The sequence below is a fragment of the Chinchilla lanigera genome, unplaced genomic scaffold, assembly GCF_000276665.1.
Source record: "Chinchilla lanigera isolate Chin_1 unplaced genomic scaffold, ChiLan1.0 scaffold00014, whole genome shotgun sequence".
NCBI classification, from domain to species: Eukaryota; Metazoa; Chordata; class Mammalia; order Rodentia; family Chinchillidae; genus Chinchilla; species Chinchilla lanigera.
This window is the reverse complement of record NW_004955415.1, coordinates 3,907,054-3,926,188: the sequence shown is the minus strand read 5'-3', so window position 1 is coordinate 3,926,188 and position 19,135 is coordinate 3,907,054. Positions and strand designations below refer to the sequence as shown.

General features: G+C 51.4%; 1 protein-coding gene across 3 annotated transcripts; it reads left to right on the top strand.

Moving 5' to 3' along the window:
• The first annotated feature begins 4,074 nt into the window (after nucleotides 1-4,074).
• Myoz3 (myozenin 3) lies at nucleotides 4,075-17,765 on the top strand. 3 transcript variants are annotated; one of them, XM_013512223.1, is made up of 7 exons: nucleotides 4,355-4,507; nucleotides 5,671-5,732; nucleotides 10,534-10,688; nucleotides 11,529-11,582; nucleotides 11,661-11,796; nucleotides 12,149-12,311; nucleotides 15,947-17,765. In XM_013512223.1, the coding sequence occupies exons 2-7, from the start codon at nucleotides 5,672-5,674 to the stop codon at nucleotides 16,113-16,115; spliced, it is 738 nt and encodes a 245-aa protein (XP_013367677.1). In that variant the 5' UTR covers nucleotides 4,355-4,507; nucleotide 5,671; the 3' UTR covers nucleotides 16,116-17,765. The 3 variants fall into 3 exon arrangements, with proteins under 3 accessions (XP_005380627.1, XP_013367677.1, XP_005380626.1); XM_005380570.2 differs by lacking the exon at nucleotides 4,355-4,507 and adding an exon at nucleotides 4,075-4,164 and having other exon boundaries at nucleotides 11,529-11,796; XM_005380569.2 differs by having other exon boundaries at nucleotides 11,529-11,796.
• The last annotated feature ends 1,370 nt before the right edge of the window (nucleotides 17,766-19,135 follow it).

Sequence of the window (19,135 nt, the reverse complement as noted above, 5' to 3'; positions counted from 1 at the left end):
GCCTTGCGCCGCTCCCCGCAGCCCGCTGCCCGCGCCGCCTAGGCCCCTCCCCTACCGCCGCTCGCCCACGGACTCCGACGTGTCGCTGGACTCGGAAGACTCCGGGGTCAAGTCGCCCGGCATCCTCGGCTACAACATCTGCCCCCGCGGCTGGAGCGGCAGCCTGCGGCTCAAGCGCGGCAGCCTCCCCGCCGAGGCCTCGTGCAGCACCTAAGCCGCGGCGCCGCCCGCAGGCCGACGGTGAGGCCGGGGCTCGGGACCCAGCGCGCTACCCCGGCCCTTTGGAGAGCCTCGGACATAGGGGCCGAAGGAGAGCGCTGGGCCCCGCGCGCGGGTCCGGCCCTAGCCGCGATTCCTTGTGTGGCCGCGGCGGGACTCGGCCCCGGGCCCGCAGCTTTCACATGTGTTTAATGTGGCCTTGGAGTCTGCGAACGTCTAAATTTCCCGCTCCATCCGCACGCACACTCGTGCCTTAAAGGAGGCAGCCGTGCACACGGCCCTTCGGGCGTGCTGCGTTCCAGGTTCCACACGCCTGCCTCGCGCGCGCTGCTCCCCTGAGTCTGGCACACGAGCAGTCAGGACTTAGGCTGCGTCCCATGGCCAGGCCCTGGCTTGACCATCCTGCTCCCTGGCGCCAAGTCCTAGGCGGGAGCAGCTGTTTTCCATCCCTTCTCAGAGAAGATCTATTTTTACCCAGTGACCTTTAGAGAGATCCCCCAGGCCAGTTCAAGGTGCCTTGCTGGCCCCTGTGGAGAGAAGGGGCAGGACAGTTCTCCCCAGACCGTGTCACAATACTTTCTCCACCCAGCTCAGCCCGTGCAGGGAAGAGCAGTGTTAGGCAGTGATTTTCCCCAGGCTTAGGTTTGAGCCTCCAGCCCACCTGTCCCTTCTGGGCCCACTCATGGCAGGCTGTGGGTTCGTTACTGAGGGAAGGAAGAAGAGATACTACCTGTGGCCCTGCATGCTTGGCCTCAGTGAGGGCTTGCCTATTGGGAAAGAGGTTTGCCTTTCTTGTTAGAGACAGTATGCAGGCCATGGCCACGATGCACAGCAGAGTCTGGCAGGGGATGGCATTGGCTCTGGTGACCGCTGAGGGCTCTCCCAGTGCTGAAAGGTGCTCTGTGGTGTTAGGAAGTGGAGGAGTGGTGGTGGAGGGTCTGCTGAGCTGGAATTCAGGGGCAGATGACCTGGCGTGGGAAGGTAAGGGTTTCGGCCAGACTGCCTGTCTCTGGTCACCTGGGAAGTGCCCCTCTCCTGTTTCAGTCTGCAGCCCGGTGTCCAAGTCACACTCAGGAGAGTAGACATTGTCCCATCCACACCTTTCCCATCACATGCTGGTCTAACTCATGCCTGCTGCCCAGTCACCTTGGAAGTCTGGCTGCAGGCCCTAGCCTGTTCCACCTTAGTGGCTATTTCCGATCCCCAGGAGGGACCCAAGGAGGAAGGTGGCCAGAGTTGTGTAATTTCCAGAGTTGGCTAGTGGTGCCCCCTAGAGGTTCAGAATATGGCTTCACAACACTTTGAAGGGGTGAGTGGTAGGTGGTGGGAATCAGCCACCGATCAAGTGTGTGGGGGCGAAAGAATATCAGGATGTTGCTAAAGGTGACCGACAGTGTGATTCTGGGTTAGGCATAGTCTTCCCCAACCATCAGGGTGACGTTAGACCCGGAAACCCCGAGTAAGGCTAGAAAAAGCTTGGATCAGGATGGAAGATCGTCAGTGCTGAGTGGGGCACTTTGGAATAAAGGAGCAATCCTAGAAGTTTCCTATGGCCTAAGAGTTGGGGCACAGGCGCTGTTGCTGGAAGATGAGAGGGTGTTCTTGCTTAGTTCATAAGGAACAACCACATTTACCAAGGCCCTCACCTGCCGGAGGGTCTCTTGTAGCGTGGGAGGGGGTTAGAGTGCCTCAGAGAAGGGACACTATGAGGCCTCTGGCTAAGATAGTAGCATAGAGGATCCATATCTTCCTGCATTTCCCTGAGGAGCCAGCAGGAGGCAGCCTTGGGAAGCCACAGTTCTATCTTGAGCTCTCAGCTTATGGGAACTGCCTTGTCCCCTCATGGGAACTGCCTTGTCCCCTGCCCTCTTGTCTAACACACTAGAGCTTGCCTGTGTCCTGCCTCCACCTCCTGTAGAATTCAGCTCAATAAATGCTTTCTGAAATCTGCCTCCTGTGTCATTTTGGGCTTTTCTGGAGCCCCTGCCTTTTCCCTAAGCAGGACACTGTCCACAGGACGCTGGGTCAATGGGAATATAAGAGGTATGAGGAGAGATGAGGAACGATGGAAAAACTTGAGACCACAGAAGAAGTCCCTGGGGTGAAGGCCGATTAACTAGGTGGCCCTGGGTGTGCCCACTCCTCTGGGTCGCACCTTCCTTATCTGTGTAATGAGAGAATTGGATTAGGTAAGGTCTGGGGGCAGTACTGCCCAGTCCCTGACCACAGGCCACTGTCACTAGAGCACAGAGTCCATCGGGTCAGGGCCCAGTCCTCTGGGGCTACTTCCTCATAGCAGTAGCTCAGAGTTCCCAGCAGGACAAGGAGCCTCGATGAGAGGTCACATCTGAGGCCAGGCAGCCCTAGTGAGGCCGGACCCAGTCCACTGGGAGTCCCTCTCCTGATAGGGCTCTCCTTTCCCTACAGAAGGGGACTGTGGCCTCATTCCCGGGAGAGGACATGTCTGGCCGGGGGATATCCTGTGTTTCCTCTGTAGAAAAGTGGGCCCATCAGAGACTGGGCAGAGAACCCACCGGGCAGGCAGCTGGGCTCAGGGCAGACCACAGCAGAGTCCAGGCTTCAGTCCTGACCTGGTGTCTAAATGCACCCCGGACAGTCAGCATGGACATGCAGACATGACGCTCCTCACGCTCGACCCAGGGCATCCTTGCCATGCCTGGGAATGGTTTGTGTCCCTCTGGCTGATTGTAACTTTGGCTGGAGCCTCTTCTGAGTGTAGAACCCTGCTGTCTGCTGGTCACTGCACCCTAGTGCCAAACACCTTGCACTGAGTTCATCCCGAGCAGGGTGTGGTGGTGCACACTGGTGGTGCCGGCCTCAGAAGGAGGTCGCCATGAATTTGAGGCCAGCCTGGGTTACATAGTGAGTTCAAGACCAGCTGGAACTACAGAACTATGTATTGAGACCCTGTCTCAAGAATCAATCACTCAACCAAACAAACAAAACACCAAGTTCATCCCAAGCAGCTCGGCATCTGTCCCCTACACCAAGCTGCTCCTCCCTATTGCCTTCCTCAGTCCCCAAACCAGGCACAGGAGTCACTGACCTCGACCTTTCCTTATCTCCCACCCCCAGTCCCTCACTGTGAGGTGGAGATCGTCCAGGTACCCTTGATGCCCTTTCCTCTCTCTACCCGCTCCAGCCCAGCCACTCCCAACTCCCGCCTGCCCATAACCCCAGCCTTCAGCCTCTCTTCTTGCTTGATCCAACTGCTTGGCAGCCAGAAGGGCAGTCCAGTGTGACTACTGCTCCGTGTGATCTCCGTAGCAGCTCTTTGGAACCCACTTTCCCTCTGAAAAGCCTGCTGGGATCTGGCCCTGCCCACCTGTGTGGCCTCAGCTCTCAGCACTGCCCCCAAGCCCCCAACCCTGGCTCTACCTGCCAAGCCCTTACCATCTTTACATGTGCTACGTCCTCTGCCCACAGTGTGCTTGTCCCCTCTCTGCCCAGTGAACTCCCAGTCATCCTTCAAGGCCCAGTGCAAGTGTCTCCTCCTCTGGGAAGCCTGCCAGACCTTCAGGCTGAGCCGGTTAACTTGCACGCCCAGCCTCTCCGGTGAGCCTTTCCCGTAAGACTTGTTTACGGGTCTGAATCTGAGCTGGCTGAGCTTCTTGAGGACAGAACCCTGCCTTATTTATTTTCAGTCCAGAGAGAGAGGCTTAGAGAATGTGAGCAGGTGGAAGGAGGGCAGAAGGGAGGGAGAAAGGGAAGAAGAGAAGGAAGAAGGGATGGAGGGAAGAAAGAGGAAAGGGAAGGATAGGTCAAGCAAAGATACTGGGGAGCAACCCACTCACCCACCCATCCATCCACCCACCCGTCATTTATTTCACAGATACCAACTGAGTTCCTATCATGCAGCATTCCAGGCACCAAGTATGCACCAGTGAATGGGCTGAAGTGACCAGCAGCAGGCAGCATTTCCAGGTGACTGTGATGTGAGCAGATGTGAGTGTGTCTGCCCATGGGTGCAAACCCTTCTGTCTGCAAGGGCCTGCTGCCGGGCACCTGTCCTCCCCAGGGCCTGGTGCTTTTAGCATCTGGCCCCAGCTCCTGTTGCAGCCCGAAATAAGGCTGTGACCCACGACAAGACAAGAATGATTCTTGTCAGCTGAAGCCAGAGCTGGCAGGGCACCACCCACTCACTGACCACTGACCGCTGACCGCTGACTGTGACAGACGTGAACCTTACGACTCAGCTTCCCGACAGAGGGGTCAATCTTGAGGGTCCAACAACTCCTTCCTGCCCACCGTGGTCCCGTCCTCTCAGGTACCAGAATCTGAGGGGAGCCAGGGAAGTTATGGAAAGTGGACAGAGCGGGGCTAGGCAGCTCCTAAAGCACTTTCGCCTCAGCAGAGACAGGGCCCTGCAGAGGATTTGGGGAGTTTAGGGCCCCAGGGAGCCTGGGCTCCATAGCTCCTGGGCTGGGAGGAGGGGGACTCTGGCTCTAGGCTGCCCGCCATGAAATAGCAGAGCAGCAATTAAAGGCTCTGTTCAGGACATCAGGGTCAGAGGCACTGGAAGGAAGCAGCCTGCTACCTGCTGCCTAGAGACCCTTCCTAGTGCTAGTGGAGTCTGTAAGGGGAGCGTTTATCCAGCAACCGCTCTGAGGACTGCAGCCGTCTAAAGGCGACAGTTGGGTATCCTCGGTCATCTCATGCCCCCTCTCCAAAAGCACGCAGACACACCCAGGTCCATGTGCTGTTTTAGGAGCTCATGGATGCCTTGCAGCTCACTGTGGATCTCTGATTTAGCCCAATCCTCTTAAATTACAGGGGGAAACTGAGGCACAGAGCTGGAGAGCCATTGTTCACAATTTTGGAGGAAGTCAGGTGCACTAACTCAGACTGCCCAGCTCAGTGCCCACTGACCTGGGGCCCCAGGCAGGTTGGGGAGACACGGATGGAGGCAGTATTTCCTGGAGGAGAGGGCATGGAAAAATCGGGTGGGCTCTTGGGGACCCCAGGAGCTCTGCTTCCTCTGCTGGGGACAGTTAAGGACTCTGGATTTGGGGCCTACAGGGGTTCACTGGAGCTGTGGGGGGTCCAGTAAATGTCCAAGATTCTTGGAAAGTGCCAAGGAAAGAAAGAGGGCAGAGGCAGAGGGAGAAGGAGAGGGAGAAGAGGACACTGTGGAAATTAGCAGGCGATGGAAACAAGGCTCTCTCTTTGTTGGACCAGCCCCTGAGAAGAACGTGTGTCTGAGCAATGTGGACCCTGACTTGTACGACCACCAGTGCCTCTCCTGTCCCTCTGGACCTTAGTCTTCTCCTCCTTGCAAAGAGACCTCAAGCAGACCCCTCCCAACTCACACAGCCCTTGCTTATGACTTGGGGATGGGTCAGGGCTGTTCACAGCTGGAGCTAGGTGGATCAGAGACTTGGGGAGAAAGGGAGGGGACCTTGCTCATTTGTGGACACTTCTCCTCCACAGGATGATTCCCAAGGAACAGCAGGATCCAGCGATGACCGTTATGGGCGACATCATGGGGCCAGGTAAGGGGGGCCTAGCCCTGTGCTTTCCTCAAACTCCTCTCTTCATCCCAGATTGCACGTCTCAGGCCCACTGGCCCCCAGACCTGGCACACAGGTGTGAATTCTAGAAGGACAGAAAGATGTGCCTGTGGAATATGCCACCGGGGCTGCGTCCTTTGTGAGGTTCTGGAGGGGTTTCACCCTTAGTGCATAGACTAGGAGCTGAGATTGAGTGGCTCAGACTGTGTCCCAGTTCTAAGGTGAGCCTGGCTCTGGCCCTCCACCCCGGTTTGAGCTCTGGGGTTTGGGCTCTGGGGTGTGTAGCCCCACTGTGGCCAGAAGCTCCCGGCACATTGCTTGGTGTAACTATAGGTCCTACTGAGACCCGAGGACAGCCCAGGGCGCCCAGGCCCACAGGGCAGAGTAAAGAGCAGAGCAGCTGTCCAAATGGACTCAAAGCACTTCACTTAAAAGTGGGTTTTTCTCACGACAAAATTATCTGAACTTCATGTTGCTCAACTTTATAAGATCATAAAGAGAACTCCTGGTATAATTTTGGAGTCCTATTTCCTATTTGGACTACTTTAGAGCATTTCAAGTAATTAAAAAATCAACTATGTTGTGCTTTCAAGCTTTAGAGTAAAGCATGGTGGGGCTCTGTGTTGTTAATTAAAAATACAGAAGAATGGCATCTGCCCCCAGGAACTCTGACTTGGCGGACTTGAGGTAGGGTCTGCACCTCTGCCTTCTGAGCAGGAGCCTGGGTGGCTCCGCTGCAGGTGACTTGAGCGCACCCTCCTGAATGCCGTCCAAGAGCTCGTCTGCAATTTGCCTCCACCAGAGTTCTAAGTTACTACCAGTCGTGCTGTGTGGAACTTCATAAGTGCGTCGTCCTTTCAACCTGTTCTGTGTGTTCTTCACGCTCTGTGGTGATGCGACATTTCTTTGCCCTCCATGATTTTCTTTGCTGAAAAATGCAAACTTTGTGACATAGTAATGCCCTAATTGGAAGAGAACTGTCTAGATAATTAGTCATAGACCTCCCTGACATCATTTATGCCATACTTCAAATATATAACTTGTTGATTATTGCTAAGGTACAAAGTAAAGGCAATTTTGAAATGAAAAAAAAAATGAAAAATAAATCTTCTGGTCTTACCACCTAAAAATAGCTATTTTAAATTGTAATAGTAAACCCTTACCCTCCTTACATGGTTATTGTGTATCAGATCTGTTAAGAGCTTGTTTGCCATGTGTCATTTGAGCCTCTCTACAACTCCATAAGTTATGTAACATCCCCATTCAGCAGATGAGAAAAGTGTGGCTCAGAGGAGCTAGGCTGTCAGGAGTGCGGTAAGGCGTAGAGCTGTAATTTGACTTTAGGTCTCTGTTTCCAGAGCTGCTTCTCCTCTATGGTTATGTAAATAACACACTCATTTAAAAAGAAGTTCCGACAAAACACAAATGAATTATAGTTCCTCATAATGGAACCATATGGAGTAACCACTGTTAACATATTTGTATAAATTCCTCTGTTTGTATATCACATATTTATCTAAACACACATACATGTGGGCTAAATACTGCATGCTGTGTTCCTCAGCTTGCTTTCTTTTGCACTTAGCAGCACACCACAGCCGTCTTTCTAGCCTGGAAGGAAAGCTCACTGCCTCCCTCCCCACTGCCCTAGCGTACTCCTGCTGGGACAAGTCATTTGCCTGGGACCAGCCCTGCTCACTGTCCTGAAGGCTTGTCTCGGTGGGACCCTCCAGAACCTGAGTTGACTGGTTGAGGGGGTTCTCTTGGGAGAAAGGAGGGCAGTGAGCCATGAAAGGGCCAGAGAAATAGCTAAGCAAGGATGAGGTTCAGCTAGAGTCCAAGTTCAGTGTGATACTTTGGGGGGGGGGGCCTCTGGACCATGAATTCCTCTGCTTGGTTAAGGGGTGGCAGCAGCTCTGTTCTGAGCAGTTCTCTGCAGAACTTGCAAACTAATAAAGAGCATTTGGGCAGCCTCCACCCAGGACCAATCCCGCAGTTTTCACAATTTTACACCCCATTACAATAAACTTTTTCCCTGAGAATGATTTCTAGTAATACAATTAATCAAACATTTTATCTTTTTTTTTTTTTTTTTCAAACATTTTATCTTAAAAAAAAAAAAAACTAATGAGCTCAGTTCACCTGTGTAGTAATTAAGAACATTTTGGGGGAACTTTTACTATGTATTCATGTTTTCTTTCATATTTGTAAGAATTGAGTACAGTTTCTTGCTCAAAAAACAACAAACAGCACAGACAACTCCCACCCTCTTCCTTCCTATGCGCCATAAGCAGTCCCTGATAATATCTGGCATGTCTCTTTGCCAACCCTTTAACACCATGCACACACACCCGTTTTTAATTTATAAATGGAATCTTAGAATACATATTCTTCCGAAACGTGCCCTCCCCCTTCACCTACAGCAGATATCTGTATGCTTTTAGCATTTACAAAATGTTCTTTATATTTTTGTTGAAAGAATGGAAAAAACAAGTCCACCTCCTTTTCTTAGTGGCTGCTTAGGACTCCACATAATGCAATGAACCCTAGTATCGTGTGACCCTAAGTGACGCTAGGCTCTGCGTCCATTTCCCCGGCCTGAGCTCTCCAGGCTCTTACTTGACCTTGGCAGCCTCACTCCTCTCTTCATGCTCCCACTACCTCCCTCCACATCTTCAGCTAATGACCCTGCTCCTTGTTTCACTGGGAAAAACAAAGTAGCTAAAACAGAACATCTTCAAAAGCTCTCTGCCACTTCTACCTACTTGCTTGCACCTTGTTTTATGTTGTTTTCTTTCCTGCGAGGGTGGGTGGGCTATTCTCACACCTGTCTAGGCTGATCCTTCTAGCTGGGCATGAGACACCCTGCCTGCCCCTTGGGCTCAAGGACATTCCTTCCAGAATTCTTTCTCTATGTGTTGCCAAATGTTCCCAGGGCCAACACACATGCCATTGTCTCTTTACAAAGAGACCCTCTTGATCCCACAGATGCCTGCAGCCACAGGCCTTTAAAGCACAGCCCCTCCAAGTAGTTGTCTATATGTTTCTTCCCACCCTCTTTTTAACATTTTATCATGCTCGAGTCCAAACACACACAAAAGTGGAGTGTAGAAATCTCCAAGGTCCCTCCTTTATCCCTGGATCCCAGAGCGAAAGCCAAGGGACATGCCATTTTATTCCCCAAGTTCCTCAGCATGCATCCAAAGTAATAAAAAGGGACATTTCCTTACATGCCACAGAGACAGGTGCACACTGAACAAAATTAGCAGCAATGATTTAATAATAACTAATAAGCAGCCTCATAGTCAGTGTTGTCCAGTTTTCCAGTTTGTGTTAATCAGGACCCAAACAAGGGCCATGGTTGTTATTTGGTTGCTATGTCCTTTAAATCTCTTTTAATCTGAAACAACCCCTCTGCCCTTTATTTCCACGTCATTCATGTGTTAGAAGAAACCAGGCCAGTTGCCATGTAGAAGGCCTCACACCCTCAATTTGGCTGACTGCTCCTCATTGGCATTATTAAACTTGTTCCCTGTCCACTTACTCTGGAACCCTCTCCGATAGGTGTTCACACCCAAATTCTCCACAGAAACTGAGTTAATGATGTTCAGCACTCATCTGACTTGACATAGCAGCATTTGATACCACTGTCACTCTGCCGGCCCTGAAATGCCATCGTTGGGTGTCCAGGACACCACTGTTTAGATTTCCTCCCACCTCAATGACTGCCCCTTCTCAGCCTACCAGGCTGGCTTGTGTCCTCAATCTGAATGTTGGTGGGCTCAGCGTTCAGTGTCCGAGTCTCTTTATCTATTCTCCTTTTTTCCTGACCTTATCTAGCCTCCCAGCCTAAAAGACCATTTACAGAGCTGGCAATCAACCTGTGAGTACTTTAATTAACTAATTAATTAATTAAATTTGTTTTCTTGCTGTGCTGGGGATTGAACCCAGGGACTTGCCCATGCTAAGCGAGCAGCACTCTACTAGTGGGCTCTACTCCTAGCCCTGCATCTAATTTTAAGAGATGGGCAACATGGCCATTCTGCCGCAAAGAACCCTCTCCTGTCAAGGTCCTCACTCTCCTGTCACTAAAAAGCTTCCCTGACAGTCAAATGTGAAAGTATGCATTTTTCCTAGCATGGAAAGCACAAAAGTAGGGGATGGATCCCAAACTAGTAAGGGCAGGCAGGAGCCCTGGAACTCCTCCACACGCATGGTCCCCACCACTGCCTGAGCTCATGTTAGATCAGCCACTGTGTTGGTCTCCTAGGAGCGTGACCCCTACTGCACACTGTGAACTATGCATGCGGAGGATCTCCGTTTCGGGCTCTTCGTGAAACCCCAATCTGACCTTCCAACCAGCTCTACCCTTAGCCGGTGGAAAGGCTGTCTTCTTTGAAGTTAGTCACTAGTTCAAAAAGTGCCTTTCACTTTTTCTCATATTGTGCCTGTGGCCAACTTTTAAGAAGAGTGTTCAAAATCTGATTCTTTCTCACTACCTTCTTGATGGGCAAAGAGCTAGGGAGATATTTACAGAATAAATAAAAATGGCCAAAGAACTTCTAAAACGGCACTCAGCTTCACTAAACATCAAGCACCGAGGAACCATTTTTGCCCATCAGGTGGACAAAGATTCCAAAGAACTATGACTCCCAGCGTCAGCGAGACTGGGAAGACACAGGCAGCCTCCCACACAGCCTGCAGTGCTCTCCCCAGGGCTTTAGAGGCTCTGGCCAGGAATGCTGGGGGTTAAGTAGTGAGAGCTCCCCGGCCTCTCGTGCAGAACCTTCTCTGGACCTGGGGAAGAAGGTGAGTGTGCCCCAGGACCTGATGATAGAAGAGCTGTCACTGCGCAACAACCGGGGATCTCTGCTCTTCCAGAAGAGGCAGCGCCGGGTGCAGAGGTTCACGTTTGAGCTTGCAGCCAGCCAGCAGGCGGTGAGTAAGCCTCCACTGTGCTCACAGGGAAACTGAGGCGCACAGGGAGCCAGTGGTCAGCATAAGGACAAACAGTAACAGGCTGAGGACCTCTGGTCCTTGGACAGTCCCTCCGTTCCAACTGGGAGGCTGATGTTCCCATCCCAGTGAGCCCCTGCTGTGCTGTGTGATCACTGAAAAATGTTCTTCAGCCATCTTTTCCCAGACGCAAAACATAAAGCAGGTTGAGCGGGACGTACTGTGGAATGACCCCCTCTGGTGCCTAGAAAAAATGGGAAAGAATAGCCCTGTGCCCTTGGTCAACTCAGCGGCAGGCAGGATTTGTTCAGATTCAGTTTGATCCTAGATGGACACTGCAGGATGCCTTTTTCCTGCTTCCGCCGAGAAGGAAGTGACCCTGGGACAATCTGCTGGACCTGAAAAAGGCAACAGGCAGAGTCAGGCGTTCAGTTTCTGGGCTAGAGGAGACGACAGAGAGCGAATAAGGCGATGAAAATAAGGATGGCAGATACTTAACTTTGCTGTGTGCCTGAGAGGCAGAGCTAGCTAAGCGCCCTTGTGCATCCTTACAGAGAACACTAGGCGGTGTCATCCCCGCCCCTACCCAGAAGAAAGCTGAGGCTGGGGAGTATCGATGTGCCAGTAGCAATGACTACTTATCGCGTAGTCCTCTGTCCCAGGCAGGGGACAGCGCTGTAAACTATTAGCATCCCTCCAGCACCGCCTGGATGTGGGCCCTGGGGTCCCCTCATCTTCCTCCCCTTCGCTCTCCTTCCCTGGGTAGAGGGGGACCTGACCTCTCGCCCCGCTGAGCCTCGCTGGGTTTGTCTGTTCCCCCAGATCCCGGCCAGAAGCACCAAGGGGAAGGTGACCGAAGCGTCGGCGCCCCAGACGGTGAGCGCAGAGGGGACCCGCGGGGGCTCAGCTCCACGCCGCTACCCGCCGTCCCTGATATCTGAACCCGGTGCCCAGGTCGCCAACTGCCCGGAGGGGCAGAACTACCGTTCGGAGCTGCACGTCCTCCCGGCCTCGTCCGGGGACCCAGGGGACGCCCGCCCCGCAGCCGCCCGCAAGGACCGCGCGCGGAGCCCCAGCGCCCTGGCGCCAGGTGAGCGGCGCCCCGGGTCCTGGGACAGGCGCGGTGCATGCGCGACGGCGAGGCGAGAAAAGCGAACGCACGCACGCACGCACACGCACGCACGCGCACGCACGCGCGCGCCCCACCCCCACAACACAAGCCCGCGCGGCCGGAGCCTGCGCCTGGTGTTCGGGGTCCCCTCGCGCCGCTCGCTCGGCTGCCTGGCGCGCGGGAGGGGTCGCTTTGTGGGGCCCACGTGTCCCCAACCTCCTCCCTAAAGCCGGCCCCGTCCGACCCGGTCCTCGGCTGGGGGCGGGGCTGAGGGCGGGCCGGGGCGCCCCCTGCCGCCCGCGCGCCCCACGCCCTGGCCGGGTCGTCGCAGGCTACGCCGAGCCCCTGAAGAGCGTCCCGCCGGAGAAGTTCAACCACACCGCCGTCCCCAAGGGCTACCGCTGCCCGTGGCAGGAGTTCGTCAGCTACCGAGACTACTCGTGCGACGGCCGGAGCCACACCCCCAGCCTCGGAGACTGCCGCAATTTCAATAAGTAAGGCCGGGGGCGGGCATTTGGGGGCGGCCCGGGAGGGGCGTGGCAGCGTGCGCCCTCCTTTCCGGACACCGGCTAGGCCGGTGTAGCCCCGACGCTGGCGACAATGACGTCTTGCTAGAACAGAGCCTCGGTACCTGATGGGCGAGGTAGGCAGAGCGGATAGGGAAAGTGCCAGGCATCTGGTTGCGTCCTCTACAACAGGAGGGGCCGGGTGCCGTGATTTTCCCAACCTGCCCACAGCCGCAAAACGGGGAGGAAGCGAGCAGCAGGGCCCTGCATGCCTGTCTCCAGAGCTGCGGTCTCCTTCTCCGTGCTGCCGTGGGCCACCTTTATGATGGCCGTCGAGAATCCGACCTTTCCCAGGAGACCCCCAGATCTTACAAGTCCTAGGCCAGCCTAGCCTCTTGCTCTCAGTAGTGGTGTGGAAGACGCCTAGAAGGTAGCTTTGAGGTGGCCCAAAGCAGGAAGCGGCACTAGAGGTGAGGGCCACAGAGGAGTGGCTTATTCTGGTTTAGTGGGACCTCACTGTGGCCCCACCCCAGGCCTAGACTGGTGACCTTAGGCAAGTGATTTAACCTCTCTACACTTCCAGGGTCCCATCTGAACCTGTACCTGAGCCTGCTTCTTAAGGTTGCTATGACACGAGACACACAGGTGAAGTTTCTGGCGAGTAGTAAGCTCTCAGTAAACAGTGGCTACATCTACTTGCTGCTTACAGGCCGAAATGGTGATGGGAGAGGCCAGCAGGGAAAAACTTGGAAGGCACCAATTTAATTCTGCCCTGAGAGCCAAAAACCACCCATAGGAGTCAAGACTGGAGCTTGGCCCTGGAGGAGGCTCTTAGGCTGGGGATACATTTCCATTGCAGTTGGTTTTGTTGGTCTGATGCCGTTTCTGAATATGCTTCTCTGGCTTTGACTGCATTAAGTGAGGACCAAGAGGGTCGCCAGAGAGGAGGCTGTGGTCCAGCTCTTCTGGCACCTGCTCAGACCACACGTGGTGATTGCCTGACAAAGACAGTGGGCTGTGTGCCGGGCCTGTGGAGGCCTGGAGATGAGGTCCTAAGAGGAGGGAGCAAGGACAGGGGCATGGCACATGCAGGGGTGGGGTGGCCTCCAGACAAGATGGCTCAGGAGCGGTGTGACTGCCTTAGCCAGCTGAATAGCTGGGGAGGGCCTTGATGGGAAGAATTGGCACTGTGAGCCACCAGCCGTTGGCAGACACTCTGGAGTTCCCCACCAGGCCGGACTGCCCAAAGCCCTAGGCAGACTTTGTGTCCTGGCAGCCAACTTTGAGGCTGGCCAGCTCTTCGGGGCATTTTCCAGCCATTGCATGCCTCAAGAGTGATTGGTTGTGGCATATTCCCACCAGAAGCAGGAGGGTCCATGGCAGTCCTGAGCCCAGATCCCTTCTGGAACAGAAGGAGCAACTGAGGCACAGACAAAGAAAACAGCAGTATTGATAGCCAAACGAGACTCAGATATTTACGGGTTCTGGGCTCCCGGTCAGTGGCCCACCTGGCTTGGACACTGCCCATCTATTCCTGCAGGACCTGGCTGCTGTGGCCAAAGCTGGGTTGGTCCAGGCAGCAATGCTTTCCTGGCAGGGTCCTGGCCCTGGCCAGAGCCAAGCATTCCCCTCTTCCCTCTGGTTTCTGCTGTAGGAAAAATACTACAGGAACAGTGCTATTTTATTTTCCTTAAAATTAAAAAAATGGTTTTAAAATTACACACACACACACACACACACACACACACACACCCAGCACATAAAGTGTGGTTGAAAATACAGTGCATGAAAAAAAAAAAAAAGGAAAATACAGTGCATGCTTAAATTAAAAAAAATTATTACACTAAAAAACACATTAGCCAGGCATGGTGGAACACACCTGTAATCCCAGCACTCTGGAGGTTGAGGCAGGAAGATCACTTCTAGTTGGAACCCAACCTGCGCTACAAAGTGAGTTCAAGGCCAGCCTGAACTGCATAATAAAACCCTGTCTCAGAAAGACCAGAAAAAAAAAAGGACTTACTGCCATTAACTCTCAGAATACTTTCTCTTACTTCAAACACACTTATACCATTGTTCTTACCAGTTTGAAGCAGTCCTGGAAGTCCTCTTTTGTGTGTATCTTTGGATGTACTGTCCTGGTTGTCTGAAATTGATGCACAATATTTACCTTTGTCATTTTGACTTTGTGGAAGAACCAGAGGTCCTGTGGTGTTCTAGATCCAGTGAATAAGAGAGATGATTCGCCATGAGGTTTTTATTTGACAGAAATTGCTATAAATATTGTGAGTTGATTTTGGACATTGAGGCAACTTCAAACATTTTCAATTGATTTTGGACACTGAAGCAGCCTCAAAAATACATAAAAGAGGACGTTCAGAACTTCAGAAAATGGAAAGAATAACAGAACAAGCCTGTTCAAAGCAAGAGAGAGTATTTGGGGGGAGTTAATGGCAATATCTTTTACTTTGTTATACTTACACTTAAACATTGTATTTTTGATCACCATGTGAGTATTCTTGTTGCTCTTTTTTTTTTTTGTCGTTTTTTGAGACAGGTTCTTGCTAATGCAATTCAGGCTGGCCTTGAGCTCACTTAGTAGCCCAGGCTGGTCTCCAACTCGCAATGATCCTCCTGCCTCAACCTCCCGAGTGCTAGGATTACAGGGATGTGCCACCATGCCCAGTTTGTGTATTCTCTTTGAAAAAAAAATTAAGCAACTACAAATAAAAGCGAACACCTTTTTTCTCCAATCCCAAGCCCCTTGCCAGAGGCAGCAGTTGTCAGGTTGGCCTCTGTGTGTTGGGAACATTTTGTATGGACAGCTGCAGACTTGTAGACATTGTTTTGTGGGTGTGTATGTGCTTTAATACAGTATTTTGCATTTCAGTCCGTAACTTGTCCTTTCAACATTATACTTTTAAGTTTCACCCCTTTGGGCTCCAAAATAGCATCCTATATGTGATATATTATCTCTGCCCTGTCCACTCTTCTGGTGCACTTAAGGGTCACTTCTTGTTGCTGCTGCACTGCCCATCTGCTTCCTCATGCTCACACACATGTGCCTCCCTAAGTCATACATTTAGAGATGGAGTGGCTGGGTGAAATGTTTGCACCTTTTCAGTTTAGGAAGATCCTTCCAGATTGTTCTCCATGAGAGCTGGTTTACCCTCTAGCCAGAAGACTATAAATGCAACTTTGCCCCTACCTCATTGACTTTGCCCCCATCAGATTCTTTCCATTTGCCAGTCTTACAGGGGAGAAATGGCCTGTATCTGCTGTAATTTACATTTCCCTGATTCTCACTGCTTTTCTATCCTCCCTTCTCATTTGGGGGCATGGGTATTTTAAGGGGAGATGATAAGAGCAAGGAAAAACCCTACTTTCACATGCTGCTGTTAGGAGAGCCTAGTCTTGCCAAGGATGAACCACTTCTAATGCTGAGGGGCAGACTTGGGAAGCGGTAGAGCTGGGGACACTAGTTAACGGAACCTTTGCAATACAGAAGGGGAAACTGAGGTCTGGAGGTAGTCAGGGAGGGGTCATATGTGGTGACCTGCCTGTCTGTGTTCTAGCATCCGTATCCCACACAGCCTATCTCTCCTGTTGCTTTCTTACCCCAGGACCCCGGTGCCATTTGGAAGACCCTTCATGGGGGATGCCATTCCCAGGGCAGCCACCTCCTTTGTCCTGGAGCCCTTCAATGGCTTGGAACTCCTCCGTCTCAGACCCAGCTTCAACAGGGTGGCTCAGGGCTGGGTACGCAATCTCCCAGAGTCTGATGAGCTGTAGGCCCAGCCTGAAGCTTGGTTCCCCAGAATTGGGGCTCAGGTAACATCTGGAGCCAAGACTTTTGGACAGCACTTTACAGTTTATAAAGAGTCTTCATACACAAACCATTGTTGCAAATGGCCTTGAAGGTCACAAAGTTTAGTAGAATCCAAATGCAGATATGCTTCCTGAAACAGATTTCCGGTCTGCCTCCCACTGGCAGCATCAGAACCTCCTGCACTGGGGCGTCTGTTACTAACCAGGTGATTCCAGTGTCACCTGTCCATGGTTTGTCTTGCACCTCATCTGAAGGGCGCAAAGTAGGGCACTTGCAAGGAATCCTTCCCATCCTCCATGCTGAGCAGGCCCCATGGTACAAGTGATGATGAAGATGGTGTTGGTGGTGGTGGCAGCAGCTGCATTCTAGTTAGTGTCCCAGTGCTCGGGCTGGCAGTAGGCTCTCTATATATTCTATTCCTCATTCTCAATGTGACTGCATGATACTTTTCTCCCTACTTACGGATATGGATATCCAGGTTCCGAGGAAAGAAATGATTTGTCTTGGGCAGTCAAAATGACTGGTTGAGGGGATGAATATTTCTACCATCCTGGGGGTCCAAACCAATGCCCACTCACCCTACAATCACTGATGTTGGTGCTCTGCCTTGCAGTGTAGAGGTTAAGAGTGGAAGCTGGGGTATCAGATGGGCTGGGTTGTAATTCTACCACTTTAAGGAAGCCATTTGACTTGAAGCCACGTGACTTTGAGGAAGTCATTCCCCATCTTGATCCTGTTTCTCCATCTGTAAGATGAGATAAACGCAGAAGCTCTTTATAGGGCTGTTGTGAGTTCAGTGAGTACATTCATAAGGGCCCAGTGTTAGGCTTCTTGCAGCCACTACTTATGCCTGGAACAGATGTTCTTGCAGTGGATACAGCCTGAGAAGCAAGCTCCTGGGATGCCATTGGGTTCAGAAAAGCTTGCGCGGAAGGAAAGTGGCTCATCACTGTAGCACGCTCTTTGGACAAGAATTTCCCCGACCTTGCCTCCCTCTACCGCCTCGACTCCGGGCTGGGTGGAACAGTGGTTACATTTTCTTTTTGCTCCAAAGTTTCTCTTCCCATCTGGGTCTTGGGGCCAGTAGCCAGTCTCTTAGGATTGCTTGTAATTGATGTGTTCTCTTGAATTTGGGGGCTGTTGTTTAAAGCCAGGTTTCTGTGAGCTGAGGAACATTAGATTAGTGTCTGGAAAGTAGAAGAGTGGGCTTGGAATGGCTTGAGTTGGTTCTGCAGTGCTCTGGAAGGTAACCCCAGCTACCACACACAGAAGAGAGCCTGGGGAAGAGGGGAGATGCTAGTACCCAGAAGTGGATCCTCCTTCCTTTTTTCTTCTGATCATCTGACTTTGCTGATGTTAAAAAAAAATGAGAAATAAAATGTGAAAGTATCTGCCCAACACAACTCCTTATTCATATCCTTACACCTTCCCACCCTCCTGCATTCCGCTTCATTTCTGTGTACCAGCGGTAGCCATGAGTGATGGAATTCTGTGACTGTGTACATGTATACAGGTGCCTGAGTACATAGGTATGTCTTTGTGTCAATGAAATTGCACCATATGTACTGTCCTTCATTCAGCAAATAAAATTCTGATCCTGAAAAGGCAAGTAATTAACCTTTCATGTAATTTGGGGGCCTAACAAGTCCTTCATATACAAATCAACATCTTTGCCTGTTTCTGTTCTTTATGTAAGTGGAAAGGTTCAGGACTAACCAAAATATTGTAATAGCAATGAATAAACTCATTACATACAACCACATAGCTACACCTCAGTAACATCGTGATGAACAAGGGAAGGCAAGTAAATATGTTTACTGATGTAAGGAAATGTTTAATAGAAAAGTCAGTATTTATCTTTGGGAGGGAAGGGCTTGTGAGTCTGAAGGGACATAATAAATGCCACTGGGGTAACTACAAGTTTTCTATTTCTAGGCTGGGGTGATTGTTACTTAGATGTTCACTTCACATATTTAAGTTGTACATTGTGTATGCTGTATTTTAACAAAATACCTTTTTTTTAAAAAAAATGAAGATTAATAACAGATTAGACATACCTGGAATGGCCATAATGCATCAAATTAGGTAAAGACACAAAATAGAAGTTAAAAGAAAATAAAAATTCCTAGAACAGCAACTTTCCAACAGTGAAAAATCACCCTCAAGTAATGTGAGGGTTAATCTTGGTTGTAACGCACTGATGAGGGATGCCTAGACAGTGGCAGGTGGACCAGCGCACTGTGTGGTAAGATGCTCCTCTGAACGTGGACACCGCTCTCCGAGAGGCTGGGGACTGGGCCAGAGCTGGCATGGAATGAAAACGCGTAAGAGGGAAAGTCGCTCTTCCTTTCTGAGGGGGTGCATGCTCATCCTAGAAGTATGTGTTTTAGGTAACAATGCGTGGCATTGGCTTGAAGAAAAAAAATGGATTTATAGATATTTTGCCTTTTCTTTTTATAATGACTTGTGTAAGGATGACTTTATTTTTTTTTAAGACAAGGTCTCTAGGCTGAAACTCTCAATTCTTCTACCTTAGCCTCCTGGCCACTTTTTTGTTTTGGTACCGGGAGTCGAACTTAAGACCTTGTGCTTGCTAGGCAGGTGCTTGTGCTGCTGAGCTATATCCCCAGCCTCTGGCCACTTTGAAGGCCAGCATGGTGGTGCATACCTGTAATCTCAGCACTCAGGAGGCCAAGGCAGGAGGATTGCTGAAGTTCAAGGCCAGCCTGAACTACACAGTGAGTTCAGAGCTCAGCTTGGACTAAATATGAGACCTGTTCCAAAAACTGCATGTGAGCTAGGCATAATGGCGCACATCTGTAACTCTAGCTCTCGGGAGGCTGAGGCAGGAGGATCACTGTGAGTTTGAAGCCAGCCTGGGCTACATAAGTGAGTTCAAGGCCAGCCTGACGTACATAGCAAGACTGTCTCAAAAACAAAGTGCACACACTAGAAAGAGACACAGACTTTTTTTTTGGTCTTT